We start from the raw sequence: 18,728 nt of genomic DNA, 5'->3' as shown, positions 1-18,728 counted from the left end.
CTGAAGGGGGGCTTCACTGGGGCTCACCTGCAGGAAGACATCGATCAGTCTGTGTTTCCCCTAAGTCTACAGTGGGACTTCATCTTGCACCAACCCTTGGAGTTAGCTCTAAGGAACCACTGTATTTCTGATACCCAGGCTCTGTGGGTTTGCTAATAGCTGATGGTTTAAGTTTTTGGGGTGTTTGAGTTGGTTTTCTTTTTATGGGAAAGGTTTGGAAGCTAAACCAGCATTTCCTGCTTGACCCTGTGCTGTGTCATTACATGTCCTGGAGTGCTGCTGCCCTGGGGCTTTTCACACTGAATGCCATGGCTCTGCTTTGTGGGAAATGAGGTGGGGAGCTCTGTGCTTTAGGAACTGCAGGCACATGGGTAGCAGAAATGCTGCTGGTTGCTTCCTGCTCTGGGGAAGTACCCAAAGGGGTGTGTAGGAAATCAAAAAGCAAAGAGTGTAATATTCTGATACAGGTTTATAATGAATTTTGACTTAAAATAATAAGCAGTATACACAACATACAAGTGAGCTGTACAGAGACGCTGCTGTATCTGTTGACTCCAGAACCTACCAGTGTGTTCACAGGTTGCTTTGCTCTCTAGCCCTCTGGATCTGTGCCTGGGGCTGGCTCTTGCCTCTGTGCAGTCCTTGAGGACTCAGTTTCAACCCACAGCTCCACTCATCATCTTTGCTGGGGAGATGGGGAGAAGCCTCATGCAGAGGTTGCTGGTGCTCAGGATCACGGAACTGTCTTACGGATTCACAACACCCTTCCTCTGGCCTTGCTGGAAAGTACAAGCAAGAATGCTTTCTGCAAGAGTGGATTATTCTGCACTAGTGGTTGTTTGCTGGTGAAGCTTTACTGCAACGGAAGTTCTCTGGGGAGGTGCACATGTCCTCAGCCATTGCATCCCGACCATTGGTCCTCCACATCCCTATCGGCTGCACCACTCCTTTGCAGAGAGCGCAACTGGCAATGGCAGTTTCACAGTTTAAGCAAGGATTGCAGACTCCTCCTAGGTAGGGGTTTAGTTTTGCTGAGCAAACAGAAGGGTCCACAGCACCTCCTGGGAAATGTAGTCCTCTCTTTAGTGCTTTGCAGAATTCATTAAATAAAAGCCATGCAGTTGAACTACAGCTCCCAGAACGTCCTGGCCCTCAGGGCACAGGGGTTTACAACACAGGAAAGGGAGGTGGCGGTGGGTTCTTCCCTCTGCGCTCCATCTCCTCAGGTCTGGTCCAACCACTCGGCCCGTTTGGGTGCCTTGCACGTGTGCACGTCCACAGTGTCCTCGCACTCCTTGCAGCGCACAGCGCAGCACCAGTGGAACTTGCACTCGCACTTGGTGATGCGTGTGACGCGGGTGGTGTCGTACCCGCGCCCGCAGCACATCACCTCGCAGCCGTCCGTCCCTCTGGACATCTTGTTGCACACGCGGCCGGCCGTGCCCAGCGAGCCTGGAGGAGGGAGAGAGCAGGTCAGGGTGTTCCTGATGCCTCCACCCCTGCCCTGCAGTCAGCAGTGGTGGGATTGGGTATCACAGGGTTTTGGGATCATCTAGTTCCAATCTGCTGCCATGGGCAGGGACACCTTCCAGTAGACCACATCATCCAACCTGGCCTAAAACACTGCCAGGGATGGGGTATTTACCATTTCTTTAGACAACCTGTATCTACCATCTGCACCAGAGACCTTGGCTATGACTGCCTTAGCATGTGCTGCAGCATGGTCCACAGTATAGCCCCAAAGGCTGGGCACAGGCTGCATGGAAGAGGTTGTTGACCAGCCGAGCCCCCACAAGCCACTGTGAACCCCTGACCTGGAGATGCTCCAGGCTGGAAAACCACTGATCATCCCTGCAGGAGCCGAGCAGCCCTGCGGCCACCCTCCCTGCTCACCCCTCAAGCTGTGTTCAGAAGAGGAGCCGGCAGCCCCTGCTGTGTGAAACGGGCTCTTTATTGCCTCTTTAAGAGAGCTCTGCTCTGCAGGAGGAAGGCTCTGAGGAAATGCTGTGCTGCATCCATTAAAAGAAGCCTCCTCAGTTTGGATCTTTAGTGGAAAGCCTGAGGATTATGGACAAATCCAGTCCTGGCTGCACAGGGACCCAATGTTCCAGTGAGTACTGACGCTGGGTGGCCCCCCACAGCACAACCCCACTGCAGACCAGGGCTTGCTGAGGGAGCTGACATCCCAAAGCATCCCTGCCAGGCTGGGCAGGAGGGGAGGAAGAGCAGCTTTTGGGCCACAACTGGAGCTTTGGCTTTTACCTGCTGACTTGTCCATCACGCAGTAATCAGGTGAGTTCTCAAAGTACACCAGGTCTGTCTTTGTGGGCTTCCTGAAGTTCTTGTTGGCCACGGTGAAGCCGGTGCCGTCCTGGTTCATGGTCACCTGGATGGCCCCATTGTATTTCTTCCGTAGGTAATCCCCTGTCTTTCGAAAATCTGACATTGCCAGCCAACAAGTCCTTAGTGTGCAGGAGCCGCTCACTCCATGGCATTTGCACTCCAGCTTCAGGAAGCGCTTCACGGCCTGTGGGAAGAGGGATGCTGTGAGGAGCTGTGGTCACCCTCAGTGTCACACATCACACCTGTGTCTGCTCATCGCTGATGCAGCTTGTCAGCCCTTGCCTGTGTGAGATGGGGCCCCTAACCAAGGAGGGATGCTGCATAAGGAGACTGGAGCAGCTCTGCTCTGGAGCCAGGCTGAGAGAGCTGGGCTGGGGCAGCCTGGACAAGAGAAGGCTCCTGAAGGGGAGACCTGAGAGCAGCTCCAGTGCCTAAAGGGGCTGCAGGAAAGCTGGAGAGGGGCTTGGGACAAGGGCCTGTAGGGACAGGCCAAGGGGAATGGCTTGAACCTGCCCGAGGGGAGACTGAGCTGAGCTCTTAGGCAGAAGCTGTTCCCTGTGAGGGTGCTGTGGCGCTGGCACAGGGTGCCCAGAGAAGCTGTGGCTGCCCCATCCCTGGCAGTGCTCAAGGCCAGGTTGGACACAGGGGCTTGGAGCAGCTGCTCCAGTGGAAGGGGTCCCTGCCTGTGGCAGGGGTTGGAGCTGGAGGAGCTTTAAGGCCTTTTCCAACCTAAACCACCCTGTGATTCCCATGGTCACATCATCAAGGACACAGTCTGGAGGCACAAGTAAGCAGGGTCCTGCCATCCTCATGGGGCTGTTTCCTGCATAAGCCATGCAGGGGCAGTGTCCTGCTTCTGTCCTCAGTGGTACCTGCCCTCCCTGGACACCCACAGCCCAGCTCCCATTCCCCAGCAGGAGCTCCCAGTCGGATTTGCCAACTCAGCCGCAGGGGCTGCACTCACCATCCTGCCGCAGCGGTTGTTGTGCAGGTTCATCAGTGCCCGGGCATCCTTCACCTTCTTCTCCTTGGCATCCACGAAGGCTTTGGCAAACCGGATCCCATAGTTGATGTTGTCGCTGCAGCCACCCCAGTCGAACTCCCCGCGCTCATCCTTGGAGCGGCCCCTCTTGAGCGGGTCGCAGCTGCAGGACTTCAGGTCCCCTTGGCTGCACGCCCGTGTGATGGCATAGACCACTCCGGCCGAGGAGATGGCATAGACGAAGGCGGCCTCCCTGCTGCCTGCCATAGGGAGAGGAGCAGGGATGAGCAGGGAGCATGCCGGGCTGTGCCGAGGAGTGTGGCACCACGCAGCTGGGTGAGAGCATCCCGCACACAGGTAAGACAAGTCCAGCCTCAGCTTCCCTGGCACCTTTCAGACTAAGGGAAAGCTGTGCCAGGGGAGGTTTAGATGGAGCTGAGGAACAATTCCTTCCCCACAGGGTGCTCAGGCATTGGAACAGGCTGCCCAGGGAAGGGCTGGAGTCATCGTCCCTGGAAAGATTCACAAACCATATAGGTGAGGCCCTCAGTGCCATGGGTTAGTGATGGCCTTGGCAGTGCTGGGGAATGGTTGGACTTAATGAGTTTAAAGGACTTTTCCAGCCTGGTTGATTCTATGATTCTAAGGGGATTTTCCTGTGGAGCCTCAGGGCTCTGCAGCTCAGATGCTGGGCTGCTCTCAAGGCTGCCTGTCTGGTCCCCATCACTGTCCTGAATCTTGGGAGCAGTGTGGGTGCCTGTTGGTGCTGTGACCACCAGAACCCTTCAGCCAAGGCCACCTCCCTCCCAGGGCGATGTGGAGCACAGGAGCTGATGCCGGCTCTGGCCAGGCTCTGCCTGTTCCGCGTGGCACAGCTTGCTGCCTGCTATTGTATGTCTCTGGTTTGAGTTCACAGCTGGTTTTATAATGCTGTAAAAGAAGCTGCAAATCAAAACCATGTTCATCTTCATTCTGAGAGCCTTTGAAAGCAACTTCAAAGGCAGCAGAGCTCTCTTTGGGCCTCGCAGGATGGGGCTGTGGCAAGGAGCTTTCATCATTCCCCATCCTTTGCCAGGAGAGGATGCGCGCAAGAGTAAAGGTGCAGGCACAGGGATGGAGAGGCTGAGACAGGGAAGGCTGCAACATAGTGGGGTGAATGCTGCATTCTAGTGCTTACAGCCCCTTCTCTCCCACCAGCTCCTCTCTGGGGGTCTCCTATCATGCTCTGCTGCTTGTTCACCCCACAGGGAGCTGCCCCATCCCCCTGCAGCTGGGAGCATCCCCCTGCTCCCACTCCCGCTGTGGGGCTCACATGTCCTCCATATGAGCCCCTCCTGGTGAGTGGAAAGGCTCTTCCCAACTGCTTTGATTCAGAGGCTGCATGGCTGGATGTGCCCCAGCACGTCACGGGGTGCAGCAGCATCTGTCCCACAGTGCTGGGTTATCTCTGCATCCTGGAGCCTGATTGCTGCTGGAGCCCATGATGCTGCTCCTGCTCCAGAACCACCCCTGTCCTGTCCCCATCAAACCTCTTCTCCTTGCTCCTTGAGTACATCCCTGCCTGTGCTGTACCTGACCCTCACCTGGAGCAGAAGATCCCTCCCAGCAGGGTCTGTGTGCAGCTGCTCGGGCCCCGTGGCCATGGTCCTCCTCTACCTCGGAGCCCGAAGCGAGGACTGGAGTCGTGGCTCTGCCATGCAAGGGAACAGCCAGTTCCCACGTGAACTGCCGAGTCCTGGCCAACCCTGCTCTCCAAATATTTATATATCCCATTACTGTTTACATACGAGCCTGTTCTCTGGAGGTGTCTCCTCCTTCCCCCTTCTCCCCCAGTGCTCCCCCTGCTCCATCTCATCTGGTGCAGCTATTCCAAACGCAATGCTCTGCTCCCATTACGGCTTGATTAATTTACAGGGAAAGGCAAAGCTCTCCTAAGGGAGTAATTCAAGCCACTGGGCAAAGCAGCCCAGCGAGAGGAGAGACTCTCCCAGGGAAACAAGGCAGAGGGGAGAGGATGGGGCAGCACCTACTTCGCAGCATGACCCGTCCAAAGACGGTGTGGTCCCGGTCCAGGGTGCTGCAGTTCCAGCGGTGGTGCCGGAACTGGTGCTGGCACTCCCGGATCCATTCCTTGGCTCCCTCCCCGACTGACTGCATGATGTCGGGATACCTCTGGCACAGTTGCCTCTGCTTGTTCACCAGCCCTGGGATGTTATCGCAGATCACCCTCGCACCCAGTGCCCCGATGTACCTGTGGGATAGAACAGAGCCAAGTTATCACACCACACAAACAGGGGGAAGCTGCAGGGCTCTGCCTCCCTGGGTCTTCTCTCTGCTGTGAAGGGACTGATATTGAAGCCCACCTTTCCCTCTTTCTACCTGTCACAGCTGCCCTGGGCCCTGCTGAGAGCATCCCTCCTTGCAGCATCCCCTAACTGTGGGTGAGATGCAGAGCCCTGCCTGTACCCTGCCTGCATCCCTGTACCTGCTTGGCTGCCCAAGGAGACCTGCCCAGTGCTGTGGTCCAGACAGGCAGGATACAGGGACAGGGCACTGCTGAGCCATCACAGCCACTTGGCTTTGGTCTTCGGGTTTAACACAATACTGCTGAGTTGCCCCAGCCCAGGGCGGGCGAAGCTTTGCTCTGTGTGTACACAGCTGTGGCAGGGAGCAGGGGTCCTGCAGATCTCCCCTCAGACCTCTGGGTGCTGAGAGTTGTGGTGCTCATGCCCCTGCAAGCCGGGGCTCTGTGAGCTCCTAGGGCAGAGCACAGGAACTTGCTGATGTGCAAAACCTTGCTCTCACCCTCTCCTCTGCATCCCAGCCCGGCCCTGCTGAGCGCAGCAGGATGGAGCCCAGCACAGGCTCTGCACGCTGGCTGGGGCACACTGTGGGGTCCACAACACAGGCATCCGCATGATGCTCAGCTGGGAAAGGAGGAGCAGGCTTCACCTCCTGTTGTTGCAGTCCTGGATCACGCTACTATTCCTAGAATCACAGAATCCCAGACTGGAAGGAAACTCAAGGATCATCTGGTTCAAACTTCCTAGGAAAAGCATGACCTAGACTTAACGTTCCAGCACCCTGTCCAGCCAAATCTCAACAGTGTCCAATGCTGGGGAATCCACCACTTCCCTGGGGAGATTATTCCAATGGCCAGGTGTTCTCACTGGGAAAAATTTTCCTCTTCTCCAGTTGGAATCTCCCCAGGAGTGACTTGTGCCCATCACCCCTTCTCTTTTCCATAGGACTCATTGTCAAAAAGGAGTCTCCATCTCTGTAGCCACCCTTTAAATACTGGGACACAGTGATAAGGTCACCCCTGAACCTTCTCCAGGCTGAACAAGCCCAAACCTCTCAGCTTTCCCTGCACCCTGTGTGCATCCCTGTGCCCTGACTGCATCCCTGCACCGTGCCTGCATCCTGGTCCCCTCCCTGCAGCAGTGGGAGAGGGTGGGAGCTTGGAGCAGAAAGACAATGTGCAAACAACAGTCTGGTAGAGCCTGGCTGAGCCCCATGGGCAGCATTCCACAGACACAGGGAGGGATCCTGAGCTTTGCACCAGCCTGGACAATGGTGGCAACATGGAATTTTCCATCCAGGCAGCCCCCGCTCATCCCAGCCAGGCAGTGCTGGTGTGTGCTTTGCTAGGGAGCACAGAGCTGTGGTTCTGGATGGAAGGGATGAGGTTTGGGTGGGATTCACATTTTTCACCCCCACCCCCTCAGGACTGGAAGCAAGAACCTTCCTTTAATGATAATAAAAAGCCATAAGCTTGGGCCGTATTTCATTGTCTCTCCCTGGCCATGTTCTATCACTTCCATCAGCCCCAGAGAGAGTTCCGGGCTCAGGGAAGCCCTGGGAGCACAGAACGCAGTGGGATCTGTTCCCTTTTCAAACATATTTTGTTTAAATGCTGGCAGAGGCACAAGGTCATCTCAGGCTGGAGCTGAGGATAATAAACCCGGCTCCCCATGGCTCTGTAAGCCCCAACTTTGAGGGCTGGTGAGCATTACTTCACTCATCAGCCTTTCATCCTGCAGCTGGGGGAAAAGGGAGGTGGCAGAAACTCTTTAGGGCAGAAAAGTCAACAGGAGCAATGCTACCCATGGGTGTTTAACTGCCTCACTTGTACTGGGCTGCAGGAGCTGCTGGTGCTTCCCACAGGGAGCAGGACAAGAGGAGCATCCCACGAGCTGGATGATGGCAATGGCCAGCAGTCTCTAGTGGGGCTGCAGAGATCCTGCAGGGAAGCATGGCTGGGTACCACAGTCCTGAATTCATTCTGCACAGCCTGGCCGGTCCCAGCAAGGATGGGAACGGCTGATGTGTCCCTGCCTGTGCTGCTAAGAGCTGGGACAAGGCTGCAGGATGGAGATTGCAGCAGTACAAAAGCTCCTCTTCACTGGTGGAGAGATGCTGGCAAAGCTGGAGAAGGTGGAGCTGCCTCCACAAGAGGAGAGCCACAAGATAATGCACTAACTACAGCACCCCTGGGAGACCAAGATCAAGGAGAATCCTCCAGACAAGATAAACACCAGGCCCTCCCTTTGCACACTGAGCTAATTACATCTGCTTAATTCTCCTGCCAAATACTCAGCTCAGAGCAAACATTATCAACAGGAGAAAGTGGAAGGAGACAGGGCAAAGGGCACCGACCGCCGACGGAGCACCAATGCCTGCATCTCCCTTTGTTTGTGGCTGCCAGCAAGCAGCATACCTGCTGTAGAACCTACAGGCACCCATTGGAGTGCATCCTGAAACCCAGCTCCTGATGGCTGTGGCACTGGGAAGTGGCTTGGTACCTTTCCCTCTTGGAAGGGCTGGGGTTACTTTGGCAGGGCCGAGATCTTCCATTGCGTGAGAAATGCTCCAGTTGGGTTCAGCTCCTCTGAGATGGAGTGAGATGGGGAACATCAGAGAGTTCTGCCAAGCAGGATGGTGGGAGGGGAAAGAGCCCAAGCATTTGTTTTGGAGGGATGAAAGCATCCCTTCCGATTGTATTCCTAAAGAAACGATGGCACTTGAAAACCTCTGGAAGAGGAAAGACAATGGATGCTCTGAGCAGCCCCAGGCTGCCTTGTCAGAACTTCAGTTGCTGGAAGTGGCAAATTCCCGTGAAATGCTGCACTCTTGGGGAATCTACATTTTCACTGCAAGGAAACAAAGAACCCTCAATCAGGAAGATTCTGTGAGAAGAAACTGGTTTTGATGCTGGAGGCTGCTCCGGCTTGGATTCTGCATGGTCAGAAGGAGAAAGGCTGTGAGCTGTGAGAGCCTGCAGTGAGGAGGAGCTGCGAGGGAGGCAGCTGGTAATTAAGTGCATGTGGGGATAACGATCCCCCACCCTGTCAAATAGGGTTCCACAGGCTGCTGCCTCCTGTGAGGTCCTGGTGTAGTAAAGCCCTTGCCTCGCCAAGCATAGAGCTGTTTGCTCAGCTCAGGACAGGGCTGGCACCAGTCCCTTTGGCAGCCTCTGGCTGTGTGATGCTGCACCATTTGCTTCTTGCAAATCAGCATCAACCACCAGCTTGTACTTCCCATTTGCTCCAGTTCAGCTGCCAGGAGATGGGTGTGATGCATGGGAATTCTCTGCTACCCTGTGTGGCACTGATATCCATTCCCTGTTCCCTGAGAGGAGTGGCTTGTGCAGAGCCCATGGAGGCTTCATGTTAGAAAGGTAAGTGCTTCCAGAGCCTGGAGATGAAGCGTGAAATGAAGCGTTCCTTGCTCCCTGCTAACCCTCCTTCTCCCTACAAGCATGGATGCAGCCCCTGGTGCAGCTGAAGCTAACTCATCGCTGGTTGCCCCCACTGCACTGGGGGAGCAGGAGACAGGAGACAAGCATCACGTGTTGGCTCCCAGTTGTTGTTCTTGTTGAGAGTCTGCTGACTTCGACTCTTGTAAACAAGGCGAAACCCAAATTGCTTCTAAGATAAACATGCAAATCAGAGGCAGACGCATCTATTTACTTGGCAGTGTGTGTTTTGTGCTAACCCCCTTCCAGGGCCTGCCTCCATGCTGAATGTGTCCTGCTCCCGTGCTTCCCATGAGAGCCTGACCAGCTCTGGGGAGACCTTGGAGAAGCCTTCCAATACCTAAAGTGGCTGCAGGAAACCTGGAGAGGGGCTTGGGACAAGGGATGTAGGGACAGGCCAAGGGGAATGGCTTGAACCTGCCCGAGGGGAGATTAAGCTGAGCTCTTAGGCAGAAGCTGTTCCCTGTGAGGGTGCTGAGGCGCTGGCACAGGGTGCCCAGAGAAGCTGTGGCTGCCCCATCCCTGGCAGTGCTCAAGGCCAGGTTGGACACAGGGGCTTGGAGCAGCTGCTCCAGTGGAAGGGGTCCCTGCCTGTGGCTGGGGCTGGAGCTGCAGAAGCTTTAAGGTCCCTTCCAACCCAAACTGTTCTGGGTTTCTGTGTTTCTGTGACTTGCAGATTCCTCAGAGCACAACCAAAGGCACTTCAGCAACAGGCAGGAGGTAACTTCTGCTGCTGAGCTGTTGGCAGTAATTGTGGTTAAATGCTACAACTCTCCTGGCAGACCCAGTGGTTCCGGGCTCTGCAGTCCCCAAGAGGCAACGGCAATGAAGCCCCATGGCTCCCATCACCAGCCACACGTGCAGGGCCAAGCTTTGTATCCCTGCGGCATTCCTGGCTGCTGCTTGTTTTCCATAGGGTCGGGATACGCATTGCAGGGAAACAGCAGCCATTGCAGGGCTGTGGTGGTTGTGGTGGCTGGGTAAAGCTCTGTTTTCTCCTAGTGCCTCATTGTGTGGTTTTGGCCATTGCCCATGTGTCAGTGTGGGGTGTGTGGGTTCCAGGCTGTCCCGGCTGCCCCCCCCCACCCCCCCATCATAGAATCACAGAGAGTTTGGGGTTGGAAGGGACCTTAAAGCTCATGGCCAGTAAACCAGACGTATCATATGGTAATGCATATAAGAGTTCATCCGTGGCAGGGTAACTGCTCTTCTTCCTGTGGTTTCTCTCTTCCAGAGGATCCTAAACCATTTTGATACCTGTTTATAACTCCTTCTTTGGCTCAGAGTAGGGCAGGAACAGCAGCATGAAGGGGATGAAGATGCAGGAGATGCTCTGGCCAGACCCAGCACCATGAAGCCTGTCTTTGCAATCATTGACAGCTGCTCCTCCAACCAAAGCCTTGGTGCAGGAAGCAGGCTCAGCTCTGACATCCCATCTAATGGAGTTTCAGCTTGAGAATTTCCCTTCCATACTTAACATAGAATCACAAAATGGTCTCACCCCCTTCACAGGGAAGAGCTTCTGTTCATCTCAGTCTCCCCTCGGGCAGGTTCAAGCCATTCCCCTTGGCCTGTCCCTACAGGCCCTTGTCCCAAGCCCCTCTCCAGCTTTCCTGCAGCCCCTTCAGGCACTGGAGCTGCTCTCAGGTTCTCCCCTTCAGGAGCCTTCTCTTGTCCAGGCTGCCCCAGCCCAGCTCTCTCAGCCTGGCTCCAGAGCAGAGCTGCTCCAGCCCTCGCAGCAGCTCCATGGCTTCCTCTGGCCTCTCTCCAGCAGCTCCACATCCCTCTTGTGCTGCTACCCCAGGGCTGGATCAGGGCTGCAGAGGGGGTCTCACCAGAGATACTGATGCTGCCTCTACTCAAGTGCAGGGTGCTCTCAGCTTGGGTAATGCAAGCTTAAATCACTAGACCTAGCCACATCAGCTGCTCCTGGGGGTTCCAAAGAGGCTCCTTTCTTACAGGCATTGAAGAGATGCTGGCAGCCTCACGCTGTGTGCAGAGCAGCACTCGGGGGCTCTGACCTTGACCAAACCACACTTAAACAACAAAGAAAACCGAACCAAAAATGCAAGCAAGCATGTAAAGCACAAGGTGTTGCTCCAGGCCGCGTTAAGCATGCCTGTCAACTCAGCATCCTCTGATTGCCACTGCCTGCCTGTTACATGCAGCTCTCCCACTTAATATGACTCGGACAAATAACCTCAGCACCAGTTACAAATGCTGGGCTCAAGGCCCTCCACAGCTCCAGTGTGTGCCACCAGACACCCATGAGTTGAGCTGTAGCTGGGGCTTGGTCCCAGCTTGCAATATTCCCCTTGGCACTGGTTCTGCTCTTGCCCCTGAGCGTGCTGTGCCATGGTCAATGGTGAATGCTGCAGCCCCTATCTCATTGGGCAGAAGATGAAAACCGATCCACCTCCCCCTTACAGCCACTTTGATAGTCCTGAGAGATAACTTGGGAGCCAAACTATCTTGGCTTCCATTCTCTTTCCATCCCATTGAGTCAGCATGAAATCTGTATTTTGGTGGGAGGCTGGAAAGCCCTAGACAGTTATTGGAGGCACCTCATCCAGATAGGATCAAATCCAACATCCCTGCCTCTGTGCCTGATAAAGAGCAAATTCCAACGTGCCTGGCAGCATTCACCTCCTCAAGTTCTTTGCATACTTCCCAAGGATGCTGCACTTTCCTTCCTCTGCTCTCCCTGGCTGTGGGCAAGCAATTTATAGCCAACTGCAAAGCACTGTGGGTTGCAAGGTGCTATAGACATTTGAGATATTACTTTATTATTATAAATCCTGAGTATTTTATTAAGCCCCACCGGGAACAGGGCCATCCTGGCCTGCTGGAGTTGTTAACGCCTTGGAATGATTAATAGTCCTAATTTCCTCACTTAGAGCCACTACTCTGTATGTTGAGAGCGTTAGTCTCACTTGAGTAATTTGTAAGACCATAATGCTGGGCCATTCAACCAGTGCCATTCAAGGGCCATTTTCTGCACCTCAAACGTTTCTGTACCACCTTTTTCCCAGTTGCCTTTGGTTCCTTGTTGCAGTCCCCTCTCTGTGGTTTTCCTGCTCCCCTGTGCAGTCACGGGATGTTGGTTTTGTGGGAAGGGAAATGCTGCAGTGCCCCAAACTCTCGCTCAGCACTGGGTGAAAGCTGTCCCTGGAGGGTGATGCATGAATACAACACCAACTGCTCATCAAGAATATGCTTTGTCCTTAAGTATCAATTTGTTTTCTCCCCCAAATCTCAAAGCACTTTGCTAAGAGAAGGGGGAGGTAAGACAGTCTCTGGCAGTGCTGTAGGATGGATAATACTTCTGTAGCCCGTGGCATCACTTATGTGTTAGATGCAAGCTACTTGGAGCCCAGGACACTTCTCCTGCAGTCACTGAATTGTTCTTAGTGTTAGTAAAAGCGAATGAGCTTGGAAAAGCAGAAGGATGCTTTGTTCTGCTCTGCTTTGCAAGAAAGATTTCCTGGAGGTGAAAGTGACCCTAATGACAAATGAACTAAGAAACACAGTTGGGATTACTCTAACGGTGCAGAGTGAATGAGAGAACCCATCTGTTCGATACATCCCAACCAAGAACACCAGGGCTTGCTGCAGAGGCCACAGGGTTCATTCCCCATCAGTCTGACATTACTTTAAAACTGATTTTTCAAAGTGTGGCTGTGCGGGCAGCCGGAGCTGGGATAAAGACTTCCTGGTCACTGACCTCCTGCTTTTATTGCCATGCAAAATGCTCTGCAACAACAAACGTACAGGCAGTGTGAGCCCCCTGCAGCTCCCTTGTGCTCTGAGCGCTGCGCATCATCTCATTGAGATGTCACCTTGCCTGTGACTGCACCAGGGCTGGATGATGAGCTTCTCTGCAGTGGGGACACCGGTGGAGGAGGGAATGGCTCATCCATGGCATCATGAGCTGTAGCAAACAGTGCTCAGACCCACCTTATGAGCTGCTAGACTCTACTGAAGCACTCCTGGTGCTGCTGGGGTCTGCCCGCTGGGCCTGGCATGGAGGGAGGCAGTGACCCCATAAGGGTTACATGGCTGTGGAGCTCCTCCGTGCAGCTGTCTTTCCCTTGGCTTCATTTCAAACATTCCTACTGATGCTATTTCCCCTCCCACACACCTCAGTGTGGTGCCTGTTTAAATAAGCCCCTGTATCCTATACCCACACATACGGGTGGCTCAATTTTTCCATCACTCTCTGTGCCCATCCATGGCCCCTGGACCAGGATTCACCACTGATGCCATGAGAGGAAAATCATGGCAAAGCCCAGAGAGGAATGGTTGCAGGAGCACTGCTCCTTCTTATGCATTGTGGAGGGAACATCCCCTTCTCCACCTGCAATGGGGGTGTCCTCATCAAGCCCTTGGGAAAAGCTTGATGCCAGCTCTGGGGGCTGACTCTAGTACAGGGCATGTCTGCTTCATGTTCTGTCCTTGGTGTGTTTTCCCTGCCCATGAAACCTCCTTCCCTGGCCAAGAAGGGAGCTGGAGCATGGTGGCTGCCTAAGTCTGGACTAGAGCATCCGTAAGAGTGATGAGACAGGCACTAAGCACCAGGGTGCAGTGGAAGTCCCGTAACCTGGCGATGCCTTGAGGAGCCCCATGTGGCTGCCAGGCTCCTCCACACTCTTCAGCCCGCGCCCAAGCTTGTGCTATCCTTCCTTCCCCAGATTTGTTTTATCTCTTTGGGAGCCTGATGCCTCCCATCTGCTCCAATGCCAGATGAAATTAAATATTTGTACTTTCCAAGGGCTGTGGTTAGCAATAAACAAGTTCGCTAACAAGGATTTGGTGTGCTGAAGGGGGTTCGTGTGGGCTTGCAGGCAAGTGAGGACGTGTGAGGGTGGGTGCAGGGGGTGTGCGTGCGGCTTTGTGGACATTTTTCTTTAACCAAACCTTCAATTGCAGATGGCTTTCCACACCAGAGCAGCCAGCAGGGCTCTCAACAATGAGTAAGCTCTACTTAGTTATTTACACCGTGCTTGTTTACCGCACAGTTTATGTTTATAAGCAACATTTGTCTTATCTCCCCAAATCTTCCAAGAGGAATTTCAGAGGCCACTTTTGGGGCCCTATGGCTTCTCGCAGGGCACAGCCCTGCCCGTGGAGAGCTGCCGTCCCTTGGCCCTCGCTGCTCTCCCTACCCGAAGTGCACTCAAGTGTAAACGGGATTTAGGGATTTTCCCCGTTGCATTCCTTCTTCATTTCAGTCTGTGTTTCAGTGGTATTTTGTTGCTTAGGAACACTTTATAGTTTGGGAGCATTTCCGCACGGATGCTGCTCCCAGCCATCACGGTGGCCTCAGAGCCCAGGCAGCGCCGCTGGCCACCACCACACCACCCTGAGCCCGTCCCTTCTGCCTGGCAAACATTGCTCCCATCACTACGTGCTCCACACACACACGCGCACCCAGGAACACTTCTTCAAGTGCCAAATTTCCCCAGTTCCTGGTGGTTTTGGGAGGCAGCGTGGGCCGGGCCTGACGTCACCCAAAATTAATAATTTGCAGTTGTTTAGAAGAAACATTTGGTTGATATTTCCTTCCCATGTCCTGCCATCAGAACCGACCCAGGGCTGGGTTTGTTCCTGTTAATCTACTTTAGAAGTTGACTCCGAAAATGAGAAGCATTTCCTCTATTTCCACAAGTTTATTGTGTGTGAATCCCTAGAAGAATTTGGCAACAATAATAAAAATAAGGAGTGATGATGCACCACCAAATGTATTTATTGGAATATCAGTAGTGCTGAAGATGTGCTTGAAAACCTGGGTAAATCACGGAATGACTTCTTCCCAAACCACAGCTGGTCAAGACCGTTTTCAGTAAAACACAATTTCATCTAAACATGGTATTTTATCAGCGCTGACATGTCCAGCAGAACCACCCATTTCAATATGAAGGAATTCAATGAGGAATGTTCTGATCTACAGAAGAGAAAATGACTATCAAAAATGGGAACTTTGAGTTTAACGTATTTGCTTTCTACTTTGTGTTTTGTTTTATTTTAAAAGTAACATATTTAAGGCCCTTGGGATCAATTCTGCTTGCTGAAAACGTTAAAACAGACTCATGCCCCATGCTGGGCTCCAGCCCCAGCCACCCTAAGGGCTGTCCCCACTCTCATCCCGTCCTCCCTCAGCAGAGAAGCTGCCAGCCAGGGAGCCGGTCTGCAAGCTGAGACCACAAACTGCTGCGGGAGCTAAATCCAGCTTCCTCCAAATAAGCCGCAGCTACAGAGGTTTAAAATGCGGCTGTTTTTCCTCCGGCTTGTTGGGAAGAGACGTGTGCTTGGAATTAGGGCTGACACTGCGGTGGAGTCGCAGTGGGGAGAAGTGGGGTACAACAGCAAGGAAAATAGGTGTTTTTCATGCTGCTCCTAAAGAAAGAATTTACATCCTTCAGGCAGCATTCATGTGTTACCAGAACTGCCCAGCTCCAGGCAAACGATGCTCAACACCTCGCCTTTTTGAGCAGCATCACCCCATTAACCCACTCCTCTGCTCTATTGAGCCTCCCTTCACCCTATAATAATGATATTGGAGTAATCCTTGATAATGAAGAGGAATCATCCAACTTCTCCACTACCCTATGACTCTTCCTTCTTGGCTTTCAGCACACCAGCAGCATCCCCTTCGCTGCAGACACCATCGTGCCTTCGCCTGCCCCGACCCGTGGGGCCGATGCGGCTGGCAGCCAGGCCAGCACTTGTATCAACCCGATGCTCCCCGACCATGACTCGTTTTCTTGCCCAGCTATTCCAGTTCCCCATGGGCTCATCAGGCTGCGGAGCTTCTCCTGGCATAGCCGGGAGCAGCACTGGTCTTGCTGGTTTGCATCGTGTGCCCCCCCCCCCAACGCCTCTGCTGCTCTCAGGGAGTTTTCCCCCATGGAATCCACCTTTTGTGCCTGGCTGCAACCCGCTGCCCGAGCATGTTCCCTGGGCTCCTGGCTCCCTCCCAGCCCCACAGCTTTCCCCTTCGCCTTCCTCACCCTTGGATCGCTCTCCAGGGATGCCAGCCGGGCCATGACTGCCACACGCCCAGACGTGCTCTCAAACACTAGGAATACTTGGGTTATCGGCACGACTACTAAGTGCTCCCGGGCCCTCGCAACGTGCTCCACGGTAGTTGAGGAATTCCAGAAACCACTTCTCTTTCAGCAGCAGATGGGTTGAATTTGATTAAGTTCTGCCTCATCCACTACAATGTGCTAATGATGATGAGATTGGCGTGAAAAACATTGTTTTCCACGAGATTAGAGAGGAGTTTTTAGGGTGGGGAACGCTGAGAACTTTCCTGCAGCAAACTGTTTTTCCCTGTAGTGTTACTGAACTGCTGAAGCAGCACGGGGTCGCTTGGAAAACTTCACAGCCCTTGTTTTCCCAATTACTCTCATTCTGCATCCACGAATTTTCATTGTTACAGGAATCGGGACGGGAGGAGACTAGTTTCTAGAAGGTTGGTATTTTCTGTGGCATCATTTCCATCTGTTACAGAGCCTCATCTTACCCAAACGAGGGAGAACGGCAACTTCCTAGCTTAGGAGAAGCTGCAATGCGAGTACACAGGGCAACACCGCAGCCCCCGGGGACCCGGACTCCGCATTGATGTCCGGGTTGCAACGGGTAAACCGGCGGGGGCTGCTCGCCGCTTCCCAGTCTACACCGTACAGAGGGCTAATCCCGCTCCCCGCGCTGTCCGGGTACGGCTTTCAGGGTGTCCCGGTGCGGGAGGCTCCGCTCCCCAGCAGGTGAGACGGGAGCCGAGGCAGGGGCTCCCATGACAATCCCCTGCCGCGGGGGCAAACGAGGCCGTGGGAGCACAGCGGTGGCTGCGGTGCCGGTGCCATACGGCAGCCTGGAGGCGATTCCCCCTCTGCCGCTCCCACCGCGCTTCTCCCGGAGCCGCGCAGGTGGAGCCAAGGGGAGCCCCGAGCCCGTTGTGCAGCGGGGCTCCAGCCGGGTTCAGGATCCGCGATGCACCCGGCGGTGCGGGGGGAAGCCCGGGAGCTCGCACAGTCCCAGTCGGTCCCCGCAGGGTTCCGCTGCCCCACGGGCGGCTCCCACCGCCGCACGTCGGGCGCTGAGCTCCGGCACTGCGGGGCTCGCAGCGCTGCCCCAGCTCCCGGTCAAGCTTCCCATCTCCATCCCTTTCTCCATCCCTATTCCCATCCCCTTCCCGCAGCCGCTGCCCCGGGACCGGCACCCGTCGCGGGGACTCACTCACCACCACGAGGAGTCGGCGCGGGGCGTCAGGGCGAGCAGGAGGAGTACGAGGGGGAGGCAAAGCCGCGGGGCCGCGCCCGCCGTCCGAGGGAAGGCTCCGCACTCCGCACGCCCGGGGGCCAAGGCAATCCCAGGAGACGCTTCCAGGCGGTTTGGGCTGAGCATATCTCTCCGGGGCGGGGTCCAGACGGAGAAATGACCGGGGAGGGGGGTCCTGCCCGCGCTGCCCTCGGGGGCACTGCCCGTCACGGCCCCGCGGCACGGCGGCCGGCTCCGCGCTGCTGAGCGAGCCCCGGCTGGGCCCCCGCTCCCAGGCGCATGCTGCTGCGCGGGGGGCGGCGGGGCCGGGCCGGCCCGGGCGGCGGCGAGGAAGAAGAGGGGGGCTGCTCTCCGCGGGGGCTCCGGGCGCTCAGCGGGGCCGGCGCCCCCCGAGCGGTGCGGGACGGGCTGCGGGGCCGGGCCGGGCCATGGAGGTCCTTGAGCTGCGGGTGAGGACGCTCTGGGGATGGGAGCGCAGGGGCCGCGGCCAAATATTGACAGCGCCCGCCGTGCTCCGGGCTCTCATTGGGCAGAGTCAGAAGCGCGGAGCCGCCGCTCCGGCCGGACCGACCCCCGCCTCCCCAAGGGCACGTCGGACAGCCCCCTCCGGGCTCTTGCCCCTGCCGCCGCACACCGGGGCCGCTCCCATTGCCGCGCCCGTACCCGCGGGGACGCAGCGAGGAGCCGCCGGTCGCGGCCGCCCCGTCGGGCTCCGCCCGGGGCAGGGGCCAGCGGCGCTGCGGGATGCTCGGGGCCGGGGCCGAGCCGGTTCCTCCCGCTCTTGTCCCGCCAGGTGTCACTGCTGGGTGGGAAACCGCGCTCCGACCACCCGCCGCCGGTCCCGGTGCGGGCAGTGCGGGCATCCGGTGCCTCCGGTGCTGGTGGCCGGTAGGGGTGCGGAGAGGGTGTCGGGCGCGGGGTAGCCCCGCAGCTGCACTGGGACCTACGGGGGGGAGGGACACGGTGGTTGTTCTCAGGACATCGCAGCACTGCCTGGGGAGGTGATGTCCCCAGCGAGTCACTGCCTGGCTCCCCTTGTACAGCACCAGCAGCGCTCCCTTCGCGTCAGTTTGGTGGGAGCTCTTCTACCTCTGCTGTGGCTGCGGGATAGGGAGAGCTGGTGCATGTGCTGGTGGCTCTCAGCTCTCCTTCCTTCATCGCCCTGAAACTGCTGACTGGCAGGTGGTGAAGACCAGCCTTACCTGCGAGCTCTCTCTTCCCTGTGTGGTCCCTGGCTGTCTGGTCTGCCCACAGCCTGGAGGTGAACGGGCATGAGGGTGCAATAGGTACCCTCTCATTGCTGGCATTTCCCACTATGCCTAATTACTTACTGTGATTGTAAACCTCATTATCCACCAGTCC

At 55.7% G+C, this 18,728-nt stretch overlaps 1 protein-coding gene across 1 annotated transcript; it reads right to left on the bottom strand.

The window, feature by feature from the left end:
• Positions 1 to 451: 451 nt before the first annotated feature.
• Positions 452 to 17,622, bottom strand: WNT2B (Wnt family member 2B). The gene is made up of 5 exons (XM_034069764.1): positions 17,329 to 17,622; positions 5,356 to 5,576; positions 3,308 to 3,585; positions 2,263 to 2,527; positions 452 to 1,452 (listed from the first exon to the last, which is right to left on the bottom strand). Exons 1-5 carry the CDS (start codon positions 17,490 to 17,492, stop codon positions 1,223 to 1,225), a joined length of 1,158 nt encoding a protein of 385 aa, XP_033925655.1. The 5' UTR covers positions 17,493 to 17,622; the 3' UTR covers positions 452 to 1,222.
• Between the last annotated feature and the right edge of the window lie 1,106 nt (positions 17,623 to 18,728).

This window comes from Melopsittacus undulatus, chromosome 16 (assembly GCF_012275295.1).
Source record: "Melopsittacus undulatus isolate bMelUnd1 chromosome 16, bMelUnd1.mat.Z, whole genome shotgun sequence".
Taxonomy (NCBI): Eukaryota; Metazoa; Chordata; class Aves; order Psittaciformes; family Psittaculidae; genus Melopsittacus; species Melopsittacus undulatus.
Note: the sequence above shows the minus strand (reverse complement) of the source record. Positions and strands in the feature narration are given on the sequence as shown.